Source organism: Clarias gariepinus, chromosome 19 (genome assembly GCF_024256425.1).
Source record: "Clarias gariepinus isolate MV-2021 ecotype Netherlands chromosome 19, CGAR_prim_01v2, whole genome shotgun sequence".
Taxonomy (NCBI): domain Eukaryota; kingdom Metazoa; phylum Chordata; class Actinopteri; order Siluriformes; family Clariidae; genus Clarias; species Clarias gariepinus.
In genome coordinates this window covers 6,440,353-6,463,809 of record NC_071118.1, presented here as the reverse complement: position 1 = coordinate 6,463,809, position 23,457 = coordinate 6,440,353, and the positions used below count along the sequence as shown (strand labels likewise).

Sequence of the window (23,457 nt, the reverse complement as noted above, 5' to 3'; positions counted from 1 at the left end):
GCAGTTTGGGCAACTCGATTCTTTTTTACTGAACAAAACAATGCAAGTATTATTATTATCAGTAGTGGTAGAGGAAGAAGAAGTGGTAAAGCGACACAAAAAGCTTTTATAAGATAAAAGCATGCAAAGGCGGAATAATGCGCACAAGGTGTAGGCTACCTTCCAGGTTAAACCATGCGCATGCGCACATGACTTCAGAAAAAAAAAAAAAAAAAAAACACGGGAACTTTTGGTTTTCCAGTTCAGTAAATCAGAGCGGAAAGCACGCAGAGGAAGACGGAGGGTGAATAATGTCTGAATCAGAGTTTTACACACTGGGGGGAGAGAGGCTGGACGACTTCTTCTCACACACGTGGAAGAGGAACTAATCTGAGCAAAAACACCAAGAAGTAGTTTTTTTTTAATCTTCTGTCCGGCACTTTTCATGGATCTGACAGCTGTGCGGCATGAAGTAGTGTTTCAGCGGCTGTAACTCCGTCCGCAACTCACCGTAAGTGTCAGGTTTCTTATTAAAGCTGTACATCTCTCTGGGTTTCCCAGGTGGGGCAAATGTTAGTCTATTGGATTTCACTAGTGGACTTGTTGGATTTGAATGAACTTTCTCTCTCTTTCTCTCACTCACTCTTTCTCTCTCCGAGGAAGTGTCCACTTAGATACCTCCAAGCTACAAAGCTTTCTAAGGCATTTCTTCGATTACATACATACAACTATAAAGCTTTAAAGAGGTCGAGCTGTATGTTCACTCATATGATTTTACAACAGTCCTGTTTTTACCTTTTCAACTCTTGACTGGATCAACATCAATAAGTCTTGCATGTTTTTGACTTAAAATCTTTAAATATTCTAGATATGACCAGAAAAGAAATGTATTATTGTATCATTGTTGCACAGGTGGTGATACCATCAAACATACTGCATACCTTTGTAGTATTTACAGTGTATTTTTTAAAAGCTTTAATCTAGCTTCAATCTCTTTTAATCTTTAAAAATGTAATTCATCATGTACTGTAAATCTTTACATAGACCATTAAAGGAACAAAATATAATAGAAAGCTGCTTTTCTCCTAAGAATGGGCATAACCCAAACCGAACAATTACACCAGACCGTGGCGTTTTTAAACCGTTGCATGATACCACTTACAGGCTTACGGTTGTTATGCAAAATCACCACAAACACACTGAAAGCACATAGTTATAGGCGTCCGCCCCACCAAGCCTAGACTTGCTATGCTCATCTGCACGCCCTATAAGTATAACTGTGGTCTACCTCTCCTGCCTAAACATGAGCGCTGTAATCTCTTCACATCTTATGATTTCTAAAGGAAAATCTTCATCTAAAGTATTTTAAGAATTCTGTAGAATTGTATGTAGAACTACACTTTCTACTAATATAAAATACACCATGTCAAAGCTACAGTATGTTGTAAAATCTTTATAACACTGAACATGTCATAACGTTTAATTCCTTTCTAGACCATTTTAAACATCTTTTGTAAAATTCCATGAGCTATAAATGGTACTATTTTAAGGTGGGTTTGAAAGTTTTTTTTTTTCCTTCAGCTTAGTAGGTGGGAATGCCCAGTAGGATGTGTGGGCCAGTGTTGCTATAGCAGCCATCTGCTGCTAAAAAATAGTATTCTTCACCATCCCACTCAAAGGCAGCGTATGCCAGGGGTGCCCAAACTTTTTGGCAGTTAAAAAAAAAAAAAAACTCCCTGATCACTTCTGTGCACCTACATGCTCAAATTTTTCTGGTCATAGAACTACCAAAACTAAAAAAAATGTATTATACTGTATATTAAATTTGTTTTTCTTTTTTTTTATTTAGAGAATTACTATAAGTGTGGAATTATTATAAATATGGAGAACCCCAGTAATGTTTAAAATGTAAATATAACCCATCACTGCACACATAAAGCACGTGGCTGATTAAGTTTATAAATACATGTGAAAACTTTGACTTTACGGATACCTTGTATAATGGGAGACTTGTTTCGTTTTGTCATCATAAGCTAGGCCTGATTTACATCTCACAATAGATAACTTATTTATGGACTGGTAGCAAAGCTTGGTTTAATCCACTTTAAAAACCACCCAAGCTGTCATTATTGCACCCTGCAGAAGGTAACATTTGCAGTGGAAGAAGGTTGATGTGGCCTGTTAAGTTAACATTATTGTAGGTTCTGCTCATTCATGGCTTTGTCATTTTGTAAATATTTAATATTCTTAGGTGATAATAAAGGTACGCTAAAAATAAACAGATTCGATCAGAGAAGCCCAATGAAAAAAAAAGTTAGGAAATTAGTCAGGTCATGACGAATAGCACTCACATGACCAGGAAGAGGAATGAGCCCGAGGGGGAGTTTCCAAAAGCCAGCAAGAACAGAGCAACAGGAAAAATAAGGCACATGTTTGTGGAAAAAAATAAGCATTAACAGAAATAAAACATTACCCAATCCCTGTGAGATGACTGGAAAATAAAACTATTAAAATGGTATTATATTTACTGAAAGAGAAGTTCAGAGGGTCAGAATGGTTCAGTTGTTCATTGTAAACTGTGCAGTCATTACAGCTGAACATTTAATTAACAAAACGTTTAAAGTATTCATCTCAGGCCCTTAAATGTTAGGACAAAGAATGAGCGTTACACAAATGTATTTAAAAAAGTGTACTTAAAAAAGCACAATTTTATATTTACTGATCTGTTAATCATGCCTACTAAAATACGCTCTGTAAACCAACACTTACAGTAACACATAAAAATATCACAATATGAGGAATACTGTGTATTATTATTAGTGTATAACAATATGTTAAAAGATCAGGTAAACGATCTGATCCGACTTTTTAAAAAATTGTTCAGAATAACACATTTATGAGAGTGAGAACTCCCACACTAATGCACTTATCCCAGTGTTTTACTAGTGCATGGATACCATTAAGGTAGCAGGTTTTCAGGTATGCTGGATCGGACTGCCCGCTTTATGTCTGGTCTCCCAGGAACTTCAAACGTGGAAATGGCTTTGAGCGAGGTCAGAACTGTACGGGGGACGAGGCAACTCCCAACCAATTTCCTGCAATGTGCAAGTGGTGTTAGTGAATGGTTGTGTGTCTAGTTCCCACAGACAGATACGTCTCTTCCCCAAGTTGGCAACAAGTTATCCACTGATTTTTTAAGGATCAGACATTCTACTCACTGCATGTTCACAGGAACGATTGCAGTGGGCTATGAGCCACTGCAGCCGCGATTGTCTTTCACTGACATGAAGCCTTCTTTAAAACGTTTGCACCATTAAAATGTTTTACTGCAGCTAAGAGTCTTATCACAGTACTGCACTTAAAGTCTTCTTTAAATGCCAATTGGTTTTACCATGAAGAACTGCTCATTTTATTAACACAAGTGTTCAAAAGATTAAAAAACAATCCATTAGATGCCTGGAAGTCTTAATATCTGGTCTTGACTACACACTACACATTCAGTCAATCAGTTACGCCAAAAGGTCCTTGGAGTTGAAATTTTAGTCAAATTCAGTTTGTATTTAATAGAGCTAAAAGAAATACCTAAGCATTCTTGGATGTTTGCCTGTGTCCCATGCTCAGGTTTTATTTATTACGATTTAGATGCAGGAGGACCCTGTGTATGACTATCCAGATGCCCATCCAGTAGGAGAGAAGAAAACAGGTCCTCAGCGAGGCTCCTTGAAGAGCATCAGTGTGCTGGACCGCCTGCTGCTCACATACCCCGTATGGCTGCAGTTGTCCATCAACTCGGCCACAGCACTTCACATCCTACAGCGTGAACCCCCTGGGGTGAGTTACATCCTCTCACTGATACTGGTACTGCCAAATGTTCTAATGTGTATCCCAAAAAGGCCGAGGCGCTTTGTACTCCCATAGTTCTGGCATCATCAATAAAACTTTATTTACACAAAAAAATTGTCAAATACAATGCTTCCTCCCTATTTTGTAGACTTTCCTGGTCCGGAAGTCTAGTACATCCCAGAAGAAAATGCTTTGTCTCAGGCTTGCAGATGACAGTGTGCCATCTTTTGTCAAACAGTTTGTCATCCGAGAGAAGGACTCAAGTGAGTAATATGATGATCAAAAAACAACATGATGATCATACAATTGGTTCCAATCCATTGGGACAAAATATGGTGTTAAACAGTTAATTAATTTGATGAATATGGATATTTATTACCCTCTCTACCCCCAGCCTTTTCTTTGGAGAGCTCAGCTATCAGTTTCCCAGATCTTTGTAGACTCATTGCCTTCTACTGTATCAGCCGGTAAATTCAGCTAATTTACAACAATTATTATTAAATTATTTTACTTTATTATTTTTTTTTTTTAAGTCAGTTATGCATTACTTTCCATTAGGGATGTTCTTCCGTTCACTTTGGAGTTGCCAGAGGCCATTGCCAAGGCTTCATCACACAAACAGTTGGAATCCATCTCTCATATGGGTGTGGGTAAGTACATAGAGGTTTTGCTCCGAATCACTTTAAAGACTGTGAAACCTCAGTAAATATAGACTGTCTCTAGACTAGATTTATAGTGTGAGTATAGGTTAGATTTAGGCTGCTTTTACTTTGGGCATGGTTGGTCAGTATTCATGTTACTAAACTATTTCGTAGCCGAGTACACTTTACGGTCTGTGATGCATCAGGCAGCAGTTTGCTCCTAGTTGGGTTGCGAGTCATCAATAAACACAAATTGGAAAAAAGTTTAACGAACTCAACTTTCACGATATGAATAATATTGATAATTTGGAGAAAATGTTAATAGCAACCCTCTAGCCAGACCTTGGCCGTGTTGTAGGTGAATACAAAGATGTCAGAGGAGATAGACGGTGCTGATAACATTGTGTCCTAAACAACGACCCACTTTCAGGATCACATACTTTGGCGTTTGATTGAAGCCATGGCCAAGAACATTGTACTGTGCTCGAGACCACCCTTTCACGTGGACTTGAGCATGGGACGCTGATCTGTGCCCAGGGGTGATGTATGCAAACTTCCCAGACCTTGGGGTTAAGTGTACCCGGATCCATGCCGTGTAAAAGCACCCCTATTTTTAGAATTGGAGCTAACGTTGGACCATGATTAAGATAAAAAACAACAAAAACATGAATATTAAAATTATTCTTTGCCATGTTTCATAGAGTTCTGGAGTTCTCAGTTAAACTTTCGCGGGCCTCGCGGCGATCCTCCACCAGTACATGATGCATCTGTACTCCCAAATCCTAAACCACAACCATCGACCACATCTACTAGCACCAGTTCAACATTGTTCCAGGAGTTCTGCCCAATACACACCAGAAGTCCCTCTGAACTTGATTTGGGAGCAGGGCAGGGAGCTTTATGCTTCATCAACCCACTATTCCTTCAAGAGCATCCCATTCGTGGTGCCATGCACAAGCGTCATCACTTTAAACGCAGCATCAAAGTTCGAGTCTCCACTGAAACCACCAGTTCACTCTCACCCCCTATCTCCCCACCACCACCTCCACCCCTACATGCCAAAGACAAGTATAAAGAAAAGAAACTGGAACAAACTGAAGTGGTTCAGACCAACGAGGATAAGAGCCATGTTAAAGTTGCTGAGGAAGATTCAGATTATCTACAGCCTTGTCTTGCTCTCCCAAAGAAGAATTCCACAATAGTCACCCCATCCCTCTCGCCTACAGCTGAAGAGGACTACCAGTCGCCCAAAGCACTTGTGCAGGTATACATCCTCTGCCATCAATCACACCTTAAAGTAAACTCAGACCTACCATCAGCATACTTTATACTGCCTTTTCAATGCTCTGAATATAATACGTTAATAAAATACAGTGCGCAACAAAGTTTCCTTTTTATGGTTACATTATTTGTTTAACAACTTGTGCATATATACTGTATATAACCACAGGAACAAAAAATCACTGTGGAAAGTGAAGAAGAAAATGAAGATGAAGACATCAGATTAGTACTTGAGAAAAGAATGGCTCCATCCCTCAGCGAGTTGGACAGCAGCAGCTCCCTTAGCAGCCTTGAGGAGACAGAGGAGAGTCCTCAGAGGCCGCCCCTCACGCGCAATATCAGTAACCCTATCGTCCCATCTCATCCTCCTCACCAGTCTGTTTCGGCTCTGCGAAAGATGAGTGCGGCCTTTGTGTCCTTCTTTGTGCCAGGGAAGAGAGTCATACGGCTGATCGAAGAGCTTTCTCATGACAGGCGGATGGCATTCGGGTCTCTGGTGCAGGACTTCTTGAGGGAGCAAAGGGAAGCGGTAAAATCACGGTGCCTGAAAACTACTGTGGAGCTGCTGCAGGGTTTACGTCTCTTTATCAATCAAGCTAAAGCTTTCCTTTTGGAGTGTGGAGAGCTTGAGCCCCCTATTGAAACCTTAGTGCCTGAGGATGAGAAAGGTACACAGCAACAAATTTCGAAACGCTTTTTTATATGTCTAGAACACATTACTTCTAGGGAATAAGCTAGGTGTGTGCCTTTACATTTGTTTTTTTCGCAGATCAGACTCTGGAAAAAGCCTTGTTTCGCTGTGTGCTGAAACCTCTCAAAGGGCAGATAGATACAGCACTCTATAATATCCGCAAGCATGATGGCTCCTTTAAGAGGCTGGCTGAAAGTATGAAGAGAGCCAGAGATGCTTCACCAAAAAACCTTTTTGGAGTACAGGTGGCCGTACCTGATGCTCAGGGCATTGAGAAGATAAAGCACAAGGTGTCTCTCATGAGATGTGCCTATTCACCCATAGATAAAGTAGTTCTGCTTCTACAGATCTGTAAGCTCATCTATAAAGCCATGAAGACCAATACTGGTAAGGATTGCCTGAAGTTCTTGATTATGACTCATCTTGGACAGGGTAGATGTGTAAATTATTTTAATGTAATGATTTTAATATTATTTTAGCTCTAAAAATCATTACAATATATGTTATTCCTGAAATTACTCTTCATTAATTAAATACTTGAATATATCTCTTTATTAAACAGGACAGGAATTTGGAGCTGATGACTTCCTTCCAGCTCTTTCCTATGTGATAGTGCAGTGCAACATGCCTGAGCTTTCTCTAGAGGTGGAGTACATGATGGAGCTCCTGGAAACCTCTTGGCTCACAGGAGAGGGTAGAGATATCACGCATTGTTAAACAAAAAAAACAGAAGTTACATTTGAAATTATGACATACTTTTACATACATACATCCATTTTTTTTGTTAGGTGGATACTATCTGACCAGTGTTTACGCCAGTCTTAGCTATATACAGAGTGAACCAGAAGCTGTGCCTTCCAGTAGACTTACCCATCAGGTCAAAGAATCCCTGAAGGAGTGGAGCCACCGTCGTAGTACGGAGTCCAAGAATGACATAAAACAGGTCAGTTCCTGGATCTTCTTTTGTGCAATAATCATATTATTCTGGGGGGTGTGCTGTGGTGTCTGGTAACAGGACATCCTTCGGGTGCTATGGGGTGCTGGTTGGGCCTTTGTGGATTGGACCTGTTTGTCTGGCGTGTGGGTTTGCTGTCAGATTGGGATCTTGGGGAGTTTGGAGGCCGGGCCAGCAGCCTTGGTTTCTTTGCTGGTTGGACCTCATATGTCTGGCAAGTGGTGGCTTGTGGTGCACTGGACAGGCTGGCCTTTGGTCCCTGCATCCATCGGTGAGCCTTGGGTGCTCATGACTATATTTACAGGTGTATAGTGGGTGATCAGAAAGGATGGGAATCACTAGGGATCATCCAATGTTATCACAATACCTACATTACCAGTCAACTGTATTATACACACCTTTTAATTCTTTTATCTTTATTTCATTCTACATTGTAAAACAATTATGTTATACAATTATAAATTATTATTATAAATTGTTATACAATTATTAATTATTACTAAATGTATAATAATACATGTAAAAAATATGTAAAAATATTAATGTTATGGCTGATTATGTTACAAAATAACGAGTAGTAATATAGTTCTATTTTACAGAGGTTTGTAAAGGTGCTGTTCCAAGATGGAGAGTGCAGTTTGGTGAAGACATTGCAATGGAAGGCAGGGGTCAGTGGAGAAGCTCTGGCACAACTCTGCGCCAGCAAATTTGGAGTGGACCAGCCAGACGAATACAGCCTGTACTGGAGAAGCAGTGAAAAGTTAACAGCAGTTCCTCCAGATGCTCAGATTCAGGACCTGCAGAACATGGGTACGAGCAGTGCTCCACTTATTTACCAGCACTCGTGCCAGGAAATGAAATCTAGTAAGTTGACCAGAGGTGGTGCTTTGGACCTTTCCGGAGAAGCCTCAGAAATGTGACCTAATACAGTACTGATAAGGTTGAAAAATTGTACCTTTAAACAAAAACAACAAAAAAATTGTTGGGAGATAGCTGACAATCCACGACAAGTGGAAATGGATTAGGATATTAAGTTATTGGTGTTATTAAATAATAACCGAGTACATTCGCTTAAGTTTTATTAATTTATCTTTGGATAAGCAAATATTAAAACTGAAAGTCTTGTTTACAGAGTTGTACTTGTTTACAACAAGCTGTATTTTATTTATATTTCATGCCAAATGTTTTTGTGCTTATTTCACGTTATATCCGAGTACGGTAACGTCTTGTGAATTAAAAAAAAACAACAACAGGAATTTATTCTTTCTGTATTAATAACAATAATAAGACGACGACATGTATAAGGACAGTGCTGTTTCTTTTTACTCTCTGTAGTTCAGGATTTTCCACACTTTGCCTTGTAGTCCCTCTCCGCTGCACTTTTTCGTGTTTAATCTACCCATGAGAAATCTTCCCATTCATCAGATAATAAATATAAAATAGTGTTGGAACTGTGTTATAGTAAAAAGTGCAGTCCAGAGGTCCAGGACTGGAAAACTCTAACCTGTTAAATAAACACTGGTGTTTATAAGTTGATGTGGACTTACTGTACATATATGCTAAGGCTTGCTGTTTATAGAGAGCAGAACAACTTAAATTGTGATGCTGTGCAAATCAACGTTTAAGTTGTCAATAAACAAAAATAAAGTTTCTTTTTTATTAGGGTTTAAATTTGTTTTTTAAATAGTTGCCGTTATATTGTTGTATCAAATGTGACGGATTCAGCAATGGCAGCAGTAGCAACAACATGACGAAGTTTGCTTGTTGGTGCAATAATCTTAAGCTTGTTTAATAGTGTAAGTGTTGCTTGAATAAAAAGAGAGAACAAGAGGACACTGAAAAATGACTGATTTTTTGTTTTTATTCAGTAGGAAACCTTTCTCTTGTCAGTGATCACACATGTTCTTTTTTTTATGCTAAATGCCTTTAAGATCAAAATCAAAATGCAGATTTCTGAGAAAACATCCTACTAAGCACAAACTTGAATATTCGGTTGATTATGCGATGTATTGCTGATCAGGACATAAACATGATTACGCAAACGTATTTGTTAAAACGTTCACAGAAGTGCAACAGGTTTAGATTACATAAGTGCTTCTCCCACTCCACCCTCACACAGCACATTTTCTCTCATCGATGCTTTAACACATATCCATCTGTGTGGGAAGCGTAGGCTGTGGTCCCATCTCAAATACAGAGTGATTGCATATTCTAAATAAAAAAACCTGACTTACTGACATTAGTGAACACAGAGCTAAAGAAAAGTTAACCGTTACGATGTCTGAACTGCCCTTCTGATTTTTTTTTCCTACAATCAATTCCAGCGTACCCTTTGCATCCTCTTTCTATCTCATTCATGTTTTCTTTCTCTAATATAACGTTGTACCTGCAGACTTAGGGCAGTTATCATGCGTTAGGGCCGTTCTCATCAGTTTGCAGTGCTTTTCGCCCCCCATTGCCTTAGCACCAGTAAGTTGCATCTGTGGAGGCCATTTCCAGCAGCTGAGCTGCCAGTTCCTCATCATCCTCGGTGAAGCGCCGAGCAAAGGACTGGATCAGTCCTGCTGCGCTTGCCTCATATTGCTCCAGCTCCACCGCCTCTCCTGGTACACACCAAAGAGTTTATTATTAACACACAATCATGCATCACAAAGTGAGGTGTATAAAACATAAGTATAAGCATTTAATAGTACAAGTAATTAATTTGCATATTGCATAAATTTAGTAAATTTAGTAAAAAAACAGTCAAATGGGCAATAACAATGAGTTCTGTAATAAAAAAAATCATTCTTAACAGAATCAAGGAATCGGAGCTGACCTTTGACACGGGTATTAGCCTGAACAAACATCTTGCGGGCTTCCTTGCGAAGCAGCACTGTCTCGCGGAGCCGCAGGAAATTGTGAGCACCCTCAGCTGTTACTGCAGAGTAGCGGTCATACAAAGCTCGACCTCCCTCCACATCAGCCGTGGATTTGTACACCTGAGGAAAATGATTTCAAATCATTTTTTAACTTCAAGACTGTAAGCCTTGTTCAGTATGAGTCAAGTGAGTAATAAAAGCTGGTGTCACAAAGTACAAGGTTAGGGCTTCATCATTAATCATTACCAGGACGCTGCCTTGATTCACCAATTCAGTAAATCAATTAAAAGCTTGTGAGCTAAGCTAAACTTGCTAATCTTGGGCATTTTTTTTCAGCAGGTGCATTTAAATAATAGTGGCATATTTGTGTTCCACTATTGTTCCATAATTTATTTTTATTTTAAAAGAGGGAGATTAATATTGTAATTGTAAAATATTACTATTTCTGGATTTCAATAAAAAAAGAAGAATTATTTTATTCCATAATCCATTCTTTATATATTTCATATATATATATACATTATTTATAATCAATATTTATTTATATTCCATTAACATTATGTATTATAGACTCAACTAATAAGTCCCAACGCCACCACTGTTGGGCCCTTTGAGTAAGGCCATTAACCCTGTCTACTCCAGGGCTGCCATAGCATGGCTGATCCTAAGCTCCGACCCCAACTTTCTACCCGTGATATGTAAATAAAGTACTTCACTGTACTCTATTGTGTATGTGGCTTCTTCTTCTTTAGCTATTTTTTAAATCGCTGAGACATTCAAGAGAAGACATGTGTATCAACATTAGGCATCAACTGCATTCATCCTCGGTGAAATCCACTGTCGTAAGAAATTTTAATGTTTGTCAAGCATTATTACACAGTCATACCGCATCTTGTTGTATTTATAAGCTGTTAAAAATATATACAGTACGTTATACTGGTGTACTGCACTGTATATTATACTCCATACTGTGTGTTAAACTGAAACTAACACCTTTTACACAATCTACAAAATGAACAGGTTGCATCCCACTTTGTCCAGTTTCTAGCCTACAGTATGTTAAGTGCCGCAATAACAATATTAACATTAAATGTACCTGCAGACAGCAGAGGAACTTTTGGATGGCACTCTTGCCCACTGTATGAATCTTACTGCGGTCCAGCATGATCAGGGCATCAGGCTGACCATCCGCCCCTGTGGTCTCACTCAAGGTCACGAAACCTTCCCCTGCTTCCAGCAGCACACGCAGGATCACAAAACGAGCCTGCATATGAGCCTATGACACACACACACAGACACACAAAGACACACATATGGTGAGAACCAAGGTCGTCTTTTCAAAAACAAGTTTCCATTCTAGACTGTTTGCTGCTAATTAACTAAAAAAAAAAAAAAAAAAGTGGAAAGAGATCTTATTATAGTTCTCAGAATTATGCAACACTTCTGGCGATTTTTCTTGTGAAGAAGTCATGCCAAAAAAGTTTCAGGAATTGAAACTAAAACTATTGCAAACCTGTCTCCAGCTCTTGCTCTCTGGTGTGTAAAACTCCAGGCCTAGCAGACCAGCACGGACCATAGTCAACCAGTTCACATACACAACCTCGTCTGCTGCTTCACCCTCATGACCAAAGATGCTGCATTCAGGCATAGTAAAATCTCAGCTGTTACAATGCACAAGATATAACACTGGAATGTGTGTGTGTGTGTGTGTGTGGGTTACTATTGCTTTACCTCAGCACTTGCTTGTTCAGACAGAGGTAGAGCCCCACACACTCTGCCCTACATTCCTCATATGACGAAGCGATGGTGGAGAACTTGCTGTCCCATGTCTCACTGCCTTTGTACCAGCTACTAACCTAAAAGAAGGAAGTGCAGTTGAGGCCTGACACATCAAACAACTGCCATTTTAGGAACAGGACAATGTTACGGCTTTGAATCAATAGTTAGATTCTATTAATTTTTTTTTTTTTCAATTTATAGCACAGAAGTATTTAATAACCATTGAAATTCTGTGTAACTTGCGGGATTGAATGTTTAAATGTCATGTCTCGTTCAAAGCCATTATCTTCTGCCAATCTTCTTCTCCACAGTCCAGTCCAGGAGGTGGAAGTAATACACCAAGCGCCCATAAATACAAAACAACAGCGATACCCTCACAAAATACGAGTATTGGCGAAAGATGGAGGTGGAATTCGCCAATTTAAGACCTTTTTCATATTTGAAAGTTTAAATAAAAGAATCTTACTTTAAAGAGTTACTGTTAAAGGTTTGCATAGTGTAGTGTAATAGACTCACCAATTCCCCTGTCTCTGGATTACGGACCTCAGCGTGATTAAAGTTGAATTTTCCCTTTTCATCCTACATACACAAAATAAGGCAAAACCATTAGCTACATTCTAATCCTAATACAGTGAAACCTCAGATTGCGAGTAACGCGGTTTGCGAATGTTCCGCAAGACGAGCAAAGATTTTTTAATACATTTTGACTTGGAAAACTAACAAGTCTTGGTTTATGAGTACCGAGTATCATGTATCACGGCAGTGCGCTTGTTTTGACGCCGAGCGCCACGTGATTACAAATGAGCCAACGGTTTTTCTCTTTCTTGCGCTGCGGAATTGTGCGTAATTGTCTCCCCTGTTGGGTCTTAGTGCGCGTCTTTTACTGGTATAATCAACATCTGTACATGCGTATACTGTTTACTATAACATTGTGACGCATGTGCGTGTAAAACATATTTTATTTTGTGTCTGTATGCGTGTGTACAGCGCGTGTGCAAAGCAAAAGCAATCCCATTAGGGAGGTTAAAGATCCATTTTCTCTCTTTGTGTCAGCCTGCTCTTTGTGTCTATGTGCATGCACACACACACACACACACACACACACACACACACACTCTTTCTCTCTGCTCTACACAGAAACACTGCTCTGTCGCGATTCTTTTCAAAGGTAAAGTGCAGGTTGATTTGTTTTATGTTTACTTTACAGCAGTGATTCCATTAGTGTGTCGCTTAATCGGGTGTCATTAATGAGATTTCTTGTTCATTTTTCCGATAAAACAGTGTTTCCTTTGTGTGCGTGCATGTGTGTAAAAAGAGTGGAGGAAGGGTAACTGTGTGAGACGAGAAGTGAGGAGAGGGGAGGGGCCCCTTACTTTAGCTTCACAAACACATACATGCGCACACGCACAAACACATACAAACATACACAGAGCCTGCGCGCACAAACGGAAACACTTATGTGTCGAGATTTATTTTTACTTCTTTTAAAAGGTAAAGTGCAGGTTAATTTGTTTTATTTTTACTTTGTATTTTGTGTTAATTATTTTTATGTATTTATTTTTTGGGGCTGTGGAACAAATAATTTAAGTTTTCATTATTCCCTTGGGAAAGTTCGATTTAAATATACGAGCTTCCCGAACGAATTATGCTCGTAATCCAAGGTTTCACTGTATATATTAGGTGTTTAATTTCAAATGCATTAGGCCATAATGTAATGTGTTAATGAAATACATCTCACTCACCTGCTTGAAGAGTTTGCCACTGCCATGCCCAAGAAGCTCATGTAGACCCACTTGCACCTCAAAAGAAGGGCCTTTCCACTTGATGAAGAGATCCTACAGACATAAATAACACAGAAAGAAAAATAATGATCAAATAAATTTAAGCATAGATTTTACTATAAATGTCGCTGTTTCAGAATGGTCAAATTATTGGGCTACATCACGCAATGAAAACAACTAAGGAGAATTGAAATGACTGGAACTGGGTTAAGAACCCTTCAATGCATTAACTCTCAAAACCTGGAAGGTGCTCAACCGTCACCTTTGTGGAAGGAATGTGGTGTGAAAAAAAAAAAAAAAAAAAAAAACAGAAATCACTCAAACATTGGTGAAGTTGCATGGTAAAAATCAACAGTAAAAACATAGTTTAATAGGTAAATTAGATATATCCATACGCCCACAATGTAATAAGAACTGACAAGTTTGGCACTCAACAGCTGTTTGGCCACACTGTTAGTGGAACTAATCAGAAAAAGGCTTTAGTTTGCTAGGGTGCTTAAAGATTAGACATCAGAGCAATGAAAGCAGGTCACTTGGTATGATGCATTTAGTAAGGGTAAGAAGGGTGCGTCGCTTCATTTGCTTCCCATCATGCATAGTGCTCACTGTAAACGGCTCTAAAGACAGTGTTTTCATCTGGGGTTTCTTCAGTTGGTCAGGTCTAGGCTCAGCAACATTTTGTGGCAAAGTTAAGCTAGCTGATGACATGAATGTACTGAATGACCAGATTATCACATCTATGGAGTTTTCCTTCCTGGATGACATGACATATTCCAGGATTCAAGTTGTGAAAGAGTGGTTCTGGGAGTTTGTGTACAAGAAAAATTGTTTTAAATTTGAATACAGATGAGTTTCTAAAAACCAGAAATTTTACATGTGGTAAAAAAATGCCTCTAAATGACTATTTCAATAGCTTTAACCCTAAAATATGGCCTCAAAACACTGTAATTTCAATTCAAACTTAATACTTTAAAAAAAGTGTACTGTATACTGTACAGTATGGTACGTCAGTGCCAAAATATAAAATACAGATGTTACCCCTACATGTACTGTAATTCATGCAAGCATGTATTTTTCTTTTTACGTGCTGTCGTTTTCTTTGGTATAAGTAGGGTAATAATTTAGGGTATAGGTAATAACACAGTAATAAATCACCATCCCAAGCTGCATTTTCTTCTACTATTGCTTGCTTTTATGGTTGCTTTTTTTAGTACTGTGTCTCTACAGTACTAAAAAAAATTATACAGTATATTTTATATGGAAGTTTAGCTAAATTTACATCAATATTCGTGTTACAAAAATAGTAAATTATATTGTTCTTAATAGCGTTGAAGCACTTGAAAAAGTTTATACTAGCAGGGAAAAAGCCATTAAAAAATTCTGGAGGATATTTGTGGTTCCCACAAAATTGCAGTTATAAGTTAGATTTTAAAAAAAAATCCGCGAACAACTGAGGCCGCCATCTCTAACCTGCGACTTTGCAGGGGTTCACTGTATGCATTCTGACTCACCTTGTCTTTTTCCTCCAGGAAAGTGAGTTTGTCCTTTTGTGTTGAATAGGCCACAGCCAGCACATTTCCAAGGGACACATTCTTAAAGCCTTCTGTTTGTCGAATATCATCATCTGGAGAAAAGAAGAGGCAGTGTTTACTATGGAACTCATGTAAGCCAAATTTACTTAAACTACAGCAAATGGTAGAACTCACAGTTTGGAATGTTGATTCCTGCTGGGATGCCACTGCCAGCGAAAGTGAGCACATCCAGCGAGGTGAAATCGGGTTTGAGGAAACGATCTTTCTCAAATGCAGTTGGCCACGGCAACTCGGGGAGCAAGTCTTCGGCTGAACTCACCAGCTGCGCGAATCGAGCACTCATCGCTTTATTCACTACAGCAACAAAACCTGAAAAGAAGGGGGCAGAAATGTGGAGGTGTAACAAGCTATCTGCAACACTAACCATGGATGTTTAGAACAAAATGAGAATTATGAACTTGCCTTCAAATTCGCCTCTTGAACCAAATGGATCTCTGTAGCTCTCAATGAAGCCTATGTAACTATCAAGCAGAGGAACAGTGGCGAGTAAGTTTGGATGTAAATTAAAGATTTGTTTCCATTCAGACTTTTTAAACCTGAATATTGTTTTTTGATTAAATAATGAAATGCTTGGATATTTCAGGCCCACAAAACAATGAAGCACCAAAACTTTTATCCGTATAAAAAAAAAAGGTCTGCATGTTTTACGATAAATGGATACCCCCAACTACAATCCATACAATCCAATGTAATAAAAAGACTGCATAAACTCAAGTAATTTTTTTTCCCCGTGTTCGCACATCGGAACATAATGGCCGTTTACAATTTATAATGCAGTAACACTTAACCTGTAAATGTTCAGTTTTGAGATTTAACAACACCTATACGTATATTTCCCCAAAAGGTTTAAATTTAATACTCATTTTGCAAAGCATTCAGGACATACACTACACACAAGCTTCAAATACATTTCCCCTCCCCTATATATTATTACCTCTCTACAATAGGTCCCTTGTCCTTTATCCAAAAACGGGAGCCCTCTTTATGAGCGTCCACAGACCCATAGGTGAAACTTCTTATGTACTCCTCCATCATTTGTCTCTGGTTCTCATTGGCAGCGTAAGCCTATGTACAAGCAACAGAGCAACATTTAAAAGCAGACATCGGATTTTTTTCTAAGGTTTTAAAAAGAGTTAGGCTGTTATAGTAAAAATATGTGGTTTATATAATCCACCTTCGCTTTTTCCAGGTTTTGGCTGACTTTCTCCATAAGGTATGCATAGTCTCCTCTCTGAACAGAAAAAACAGCATCCTCAAAGTCAAATGTGCCACAGTGTGTTTCTCCTTCACCCTCAACAGCACAATCTGTAAAATATAGTAAGTGAGAAATGAGAAAGAAAAAAAAACCTCAAAGAAAAGGCATAGTAAATCCACAGAACAAGCTGATTCTTAAGACCAGTTATATACACTGCCTGGCCGAAAAAAAGTTGCACCCTACAAAATTTAATTGACCGTATTCGGGGGCGAATTCACATGTGAAAATATTTCCTCATGCTCCCAGAAACACACTTTAACAACTTGAATCCTGGAATATGCTTGTTTCTGGGAAGAAAAGAAAATCCATAAATGTGATTACATGGCTATCCTGTAAATTCAGGGCATCAGCTGACATAATTTTATTGCCATATAATGTTGCTGTACACATAATGGGTGTGTACAGTTTGCATTATGCACAACTGATGCATTGCTTCATGCGCTTCTTTTCTTACCCTGTCACACCGATCACTCTGGAATAGGCTCAATCCTAACTCATCAGACCATGTGACCTTTTTCCACTGCCCCAAAGTGCAATCTTTATGATACCTAGCAATTTTTTTTTCATGATTAGTCTCATTAACTTGGTATTCTGATGACAACACAGCTGTTTTATATCAATTCTACACTCACATTGCTCATCACATTGCGCGTGTATGCAAGTGCTCTTGGGTTTCATCATGCTTCTTTACTGAGTTTTTAAGCAATTTCCATTCATGATTTTTACCACAGTCCTTACAGGTCTTTCTAATGTGCTAGATAGTTCTTAATGCAATTCCAGTAATATTAAACATCCTTAATTGTTTTCCCTGCTTTATGCAGGTCAATAATTTGGCCCTTCTAAAATGGTGACTTTTTTGGCCAGGCAGTGTAAATGTTTAAAATACAAGCCTTTCAAGTGTTTATTCCTCACCCTTCTTCACTGCAGAGGCAAGGCGCACCTCGTAGTGGCGCTTCCCTTCTGACACCTTCTTAAACAAACGTGTGTTGTAGGCACTCAGGTTCTAGGGAGGTATAACATTACAAACTTAAGCAGAAATGTTCACACCAAATCTCCAGTTCTCCAAAATGGGCGAGGGCCGGGTGAGAAAAATTCTCCTTGAAAAAAAGCAGCACCGCCAGGATAACAATGTGTAAATTAAAAAACAAGGGGTGTTCAAGTCAAAACCAGGACCTGTGATAAAATTTCACATGAGTGAAGCTGTAAAATCAATTAACATTTGCAGAAAACTTTAAGCACAATACAGTAATGAGACTCTTCTCTGCAGTAAACACTTTAATTGTGAAAATGCCTGTATGTCCGTGAATGATAATCCCAGCCGAGGTGGCTTAAAGCCAACTGCTGTCATTGCTGTGAACTTTCAGCAGGTGGAACGATTGATCCTTAAAAATCAACGGATCAATAAAGCCATTTCCACACGTTTGGGCATTTAAAGGAGTTCCTGGGAAGCCAGTGTGTCCAATATAAAGCAGGCAGTACTTGAGTAAACTTTCTACCACCAAGCACTAGTGAATTGCTGAGATAAGTGCACCAGTGTAGCAGAGGATTATATACAGAGAATTAAAGAGAGTATTTATTTACATTGTTCTGTTAGTCTACAGAATAAAAAATCCAAATTTGACTTGAACGCCACACATATCATACACAAAAATTTATTGTTTAACAAGATAAATAAGACAAATTAATTTGGTTTACTTAAAAAAATCCACATCAGTATTTTAGTAATTACGCTATCAAAAAAAGACAACACAAAAATAAAGTGATGCAGATATTAATACTAGGGATGCACCGAAATGAAAATTCTGGGCCGAAAACGAAACCGAAATTTTTGGATGCACTTGGCCGAAAACCGATACCGAAACCGAAAATGGCTTCATTAAAAAACATGTTTAAAATATTTTCTTTTTGTTTGTATTAAAAAAAACTACAAATTAATTAAAATTATTGCAACTTTGCTGTCTTCATCTGAAACTTTGAAGTGCTTCCAAACCGCCGACATACTCCGTGTTTGATGCGTAATGACAGCGCGAACGAGACGGGAGGATGGGAGAGGCGTGGCGACAATTTCGGCTTTTATTTTCTGCGCTTTCTTACGTTTCGGCCGAAACCGATAATGCTATTTCGGCCGAAAATTTTCGGCGGCCGAAATTTCGGTGCATCCCTAATTAATACTATGAAAATAGTCTACCTTGGAGTCTAGAAATTTCTGGGCCAACTCTGCGTCTTCTAAACAGCAGTTCCCTGAGAAGTATGTGGAGATCCCCTTTGAAAAACAAAAAAAGACAAAACCATTTATTCTGCTGATTACACCATGCATCGAAAAAGTCACAAAGTTTAAGTTTACTAGAGCGGACTTACTTCTTCCCCGAGTCCAAGCTGTTTATGCTTGTCTTCCAGGGAGTAGAGGAGGTGGGAGCAGCTGTTCCACAGAGCCTCCATCTCAGCAGGGTTCTCCTTATAGGCCTGGCTTTCCCACACCACTGCCTTAAACTTCTCCTGCACATGGAACAAGGGTATATAAATCTTCATGTTATTTAATACTCAATAGGTTATGACTAAATGCAGTTGCTGAAATACGACTCACAAATTTAACAATAGCTTCTATACAAACAGAATTGCAAAGTTTTGCAGAATTTTAATATTAAAGGCATTGCATATTAAAAGTTATACAATTAGAATAAAATCTGTATTAGAACAGGTATCTGAGTGGGATTGGGTTATTGTCTGTGTAGAGTTCCTGCGCATTTTCTCCTCCTGCCCACATGGTTTCCTCAAATTTCCTACTACAAGTTACTAAAGATGAATGAAAAACGAATTTGTATTTAAAAAAATGCTCCAAAAAGCATGGGGGAGGCAAATGTTTGCACCCAATAGTATGAAATGTATATACCTGTTACTTTAATTAGATAATCTTGCATAATAAAAGAACTAGCCAACCATTTTTAGGCACTGTACCTTTGGCAAATTAGGAATGAACTTCGTGTCACCAAATGACTTATAGTTTCCCATGTTTGCATAAAGCCCAGCAGCATACACAAGAAATGCCTGATGGAAAAGAGAAACAAAATATTAATACATGTGCTCATACTATACTGATACTAACTGAGACCACTAAACTTTCTTCCGCACCTGGTACTCATCTGAGCTCAGACCTGCTGCAGCTGCCACGGTCTCCAGCTGTGCAGGCGTCTGCTTCTGGAAGATTCTCTGCAGGAGCACATAGATGGACGGAGACTCTGGTGAGGTCTGCAGCAGAACCACCAAGCCCCCGTACCAAGATGCCCGTGAGATGTAATGTGCATACAGTTGCTCTTTAGGCGACAGCAGCCGGAAGGCCTCGGCACAATCCAAAACCGAGATCCCGATGTCATTGGGGAGGTAGTACTGAGAATCCACCATGCTGCTTTACAAGCAGTGTGATCTTCTGGTTGAAATTACAAAATACTCTGGAAGATAAACATATCATTTATGATTCAAGGCATTATTATGAGTTAAAAAAAAAAAAAAAAAAAAACATACTAAGTATGTTGTGTACAAGGTACAGAACACTTGAGGGCACCACTTTTGTGACAAGTAAAATATTCTGAGAGTTTTTGTCTCAGAAAGTAGGGGAGTGAATGCATAGGTTAAAGACAGCCATGTTTAATAGAAATGGTTTGCTCCCATGATCATGGATCATTAGTAAATTCAGTATACATTTCCATTGTCATGCAGATAGTACACAACTTTATATCTCCATAAAGCCTGACTCAAGTCAACAGCTGTTTATTTTGCATCGATGTTTCCTCAATCTCATCCTTTTCTTAGGTCAAGAACCTGATTACTGTAATCCACTTTTAACTGGTCTACCACAAAAGCTGCCCGTATCATAACCTGAATAGACATTATGCATCACATCACCACTTCCCTTCAACAACTCCACTGGCTCAAAACAAATACCTCATAGAGCTTAAACTTCTACTCCCCACTATTAAATCACTTCATAACCTTGCTCCTCCTTATCCATCAGAGTTTGTACAGCTTTACACCACCTCTCACACTCGTCGTTCCTCTTCATCAAGGCTCCTTTGCCTCACCACTATGAGCACTACCTTCACTGATCTTTGTCTCTGGAATTCTCTTCCAGAAAGAATCCGTAATATAGACACTTCAACCGCATTTAAATAATATCTTAAGCCCCATTTATACAGAAGTGCTTATCCTACATGATGTAAGGCTGCACTCAAATCTTTCTATGATTTTATCTGTGCGGATAAAGGAGATCCTATGTTAGTTGATTTACTGTTATTTACTATTTTATTTTATTAATACATTTCTTTAGTTAAAATTTAAAGGTGTCTATATAAATACAATGCACCATTATCATTATTATTAAATATCCATATCACAAGAACCAACATAGCAACAAGATTATTTTCTTTAGATTTGCTGTTCTCCATGGAAAGTAAACAATTTTAGACAGAAGGATGGACAGATAGACACACACACACACACACATTGATCAAAGTGCACAAAGTTTCTAAAAAAAATACATCTTTTTAGACATCAGTTGTGCAAGTGCTTCTGAAGCTGTAGGTGGTGAAATCAGTGGCTGTTCCAATTCTGATTTTAGTCCAAGTACTGTAAGCTAGTATATATGCAGATGGAGAGATCCAATCAGTCTGTCCGTCCGTCAGTCAGAAAGTTACACAATCCTCCTCAAGCATGATGGTCTGTTGGCTGTTATAAACATAAATCTGCAAATGATTCCAGGGAGTAAATGCATGTGGTAAACGTTAGGCAAGGGACACAGCATTTAATGCTTTCATCTCCAACAACCTCAAAAGCTTTGTATTGGAAAAAGTCTGAGAAACATCAGTACTTCGGAAGTACATCTATCCATATATCTGTCCATCTCTACAAAGCATAGCACAGAAAAAAATGATGCAATTTATTTCTGTCTGTTCTTTTTATAAGATGCTGCTTTTAAACATTGGTTCTTCTATAGAAACCTTTGATTTCTAGACAGACAAATGAAATAAACAGCAAAAGCCATCTGATGACATTTGACCTATTCCAGCGCGTGAACACTATCAGCCCTAATTTACTCTTGAAATCAAGGTTTCATTTTACAACATAAAATACATTTCATATATATCTATATATATCTATTTCTAGACAAATAGAAATTCTATCCCTCTGTGACACATGAAACACAGACTTTAATAACCCAAATGCTTGTTTAGTAACAGATAGGGACTTCTAATTTCAGTTTTCTCAAAGGCTGCCTAGTTTCAGCTAACAAAGCTAACACAGCTAGCTCAGGTCGCTAACTTGGCAGCTGTATTGTCCAGATTAGTTACTTAATTACCGCGACATTCAGATATATATTAAAAAAAATACTACTACCTAACCGCATTTTATCCATTCAACAAAAACTTACTATCGTATAACAAAGACCCCCGTTTATATGGACTTTGTACCTTAATTCTTCGTTCAAACCTGTCAAAATGCAGCCTCACTGTCTACTCCAACTTCCGCTATTCATTCAATAAACGTCCCGCCTCACAGCCAATTCCGTGGAAGACATGAAGATTGATTCGCATTTGAGCCAATCGGTAAAGACTTACGACACAGACTGTTGATGGATACTGTGACAAATAAAAATCTCAACGTTAAACCATACACATACGTGTTTTTCTATATTAAAGTTTATAAGAAAGCTGCAACGGTGTGTTTAATAAGAACACACGTAATAACAATTATTTTAATAAAATAGTTTTTTTTTTTTAGTTTTTAGAGCATGTTTTTTTTATTTATTTAATAAGTAATACAAAGTGCTGCGCAGGAAGAAGTAAAAGAAAGAGTTAAAAGTGAAAGTATACTAATGCAAAAAAAAATGTTGGTTAAAAAATGCATTTAAACAAAACAAGGCTACGTTAATAAAAAACCTAGCTGCATGCTAATATAAAAATGCTATCAATCCACCTATAAATCTAGGATCCTCTTCACTCCAACTAGGGACAATGGAGGCCAATGGTCATTATCATTGGTTAAATAAACTCCGAAACCTTTTCCAGCAGCACAGGAGCACTACAGGGGACTGTCTCGCCCCTTTCCTGTTCACGCTATACACCTCTGACTTCACATTGAACTCGGAGTCATGCCACATCCAGAAGTACTCAGATGACGCTGCCATTGTGGGGTGTATAGGGGATGGACAGGAGGGCAAATACAGAAGCCTGGTCAAGGTCTTTGTGGCATGGTCCAACCTAAACCAGCTACAACTAAACATCATTAAGACCAAAGAGATGATTATTGACTTTCGTCAGTCCGGGTCTCCCCTGCTAGCTGTCTCCATCGAGGGAATGGATGTTAAGAGGGTCAGGTCATACAGATACCTACAGCTACAGCTGGATGACAAACTGGACTACTCAGTGAACACTTACTATCTGTACAAGAAAGGTCAAAGTCGGCTGTTTTTTCTCAGGAGACTAGGATCTTTCAACATCTGTAAAAACCTCCTGATGATGTTTAATTAGTCAGTCATCACCAGTGTTCTTCTCTATGTTGAGAAGAACAGGGATGCCAGATGATTGGACAAAGTGATCAGGAGAGCTGGTTTGGTGGTCAGTACGGAGCTGGACTCTTTCGAGGAAGTGGTGGGGAAGAGGACACTTAGCAAAATGCTGTCCATAATGGCAAACACCGACCACCCATTTTACAGTTTTCTGTGTTCAGCGAAAGACTTCAGTCACAAAGCTGCTCAACGTACAGACTTAGAAGATCCTTTGTCCCCAGACCCATGCGGCTCTTCAAC

General features: G+C 38.7%; 2 protein-coding genes across 3 annotated transcripts; one reads left to right on the top strand and one right to left on the bottom strand.

The window, feature by feature from the left end:
• Positions 1 to 253: 253 nt before the first annotated feature.
• rin1a (Ras and Rab interactor 1a) lies at positions 254 to 9,233 on the top strand. The gene is made up of 11 exons (XM_053478434.1): positions 254 to 490; positions 3,622 to 3,810; positions 3,971 to 4,085; positions 4,217 to 4,289; positions 4,381 to 4,472; positions 5,165 to 5,727; positions 5,914 to 6,412; positions 6,514 to 6,822; positions 6,998 to 7,129; positions 7,224 to 7,378; positions 7,990 to 9,233. Exons 2-11 carry the CDS (start codon positions 3,622 to 3,624, stop codon positions 8,308 to 8,310), a joined length of 2,448 nt encoding a protein of 815 aa, XP_053334409.1. The 5' UTR covers positions 254 to 490; the 3' UTR covers positions 8,311 to 9,233.
• On the bottom strand, positions 9,234 to 22,187 carry dpp3 (dipeptidyl-peptidase 3). 2 transcript variants are annotated; one of them, XM_053478435.1, is made up of 18 exons: positions 22,121 to 22,187; positions 19,788 to 20,104; positions 19,614 to 19,703; positions 19,017 to 19,154; positions 18,847 to 18,921; positions 17,571 to 17,661; positions 16,578 to 16,708; positions 16,338 to 16,468; positions 15,806 to 15,864; positions 15,518 to 15,712; positions 15,323 to 15,435; positions 13,773 to 13,865; positions 12,547 to 12,609; positions 11,983 to 12,107; positions 11,765 to 11,885; positions 11,348 to 11,527; positions 10,209 to 10,371; positions 9,234 to 9,993 (listed from the first exon to the last, which is right to left on the bottom strand). In XM_053478435.1, exons 2-18 carry the CDS (start codon positions 20,055 to 20,057, stop codon positions 9,851 to 9,853), a joined length of 2,181 nt encoding a protein of 726 aa, XP_053334410.1. In that variant the 5' UTR covers positions 20,058 to 20,104; positions 22,121 to 22,187; the 3' UTR covers positions 9,234 to 9,850. The 2 variants fall into 2 exon arrangements, with proteins under 2 accessions (XP_053334410.1, XP_053334411.1); XM_053478436.1 differs by lacking the exon at positions 22,121 to 22,187 and adding an exon at positions 22,081 to 22,102.
• Between the last annotated feature and the right edge of the window lie 1,270 nt (positions 22,188 to 23,457).

Coding starts and splice junctions, on each gene's coding strand:
- rin1a (XM_053478434.1), top strand. CDS start 3,622: ATGCAGGAGGACCCTGTGTATGACTATCCAGATGCCCATCCAGTAGGA. Junction 7,130..7,223: donor CTCTTGGCTCACAGGAGAGG/GTAGAGATATCA, acceptor TTTTTTTGTTAG/GTGGATACTATCTGACCAGT. Junction 7,379..7,989: donor CCAAGAATGACATAAAACAG/GTCAGTTCCTGG, acceptor TCTATTTTACAG/AGGTTTGTAAAGGTGCTGTT.
- dpp3 (XM_053478435.1), bottom strand. CDS start 20,057: ATGGTGGATTCTCAGTACTACCTCCCCAATGACATCGGGATCTCGGTT. Junction 12,108..12,546: donor ATCCAGAGACAGGGGAATTG/GTGAGTCTATTA, acceptor TCCTTCTTTTAG/GTTAGTAGCTGGTACAAAGG. Junction 11,528..11,764: donor AGAGCAAGAGCTGGAGACAG/GTTTGCAATAGT, acceptor TGTGTGTCATAG/GCTCATATGCAGGCTCGTTT.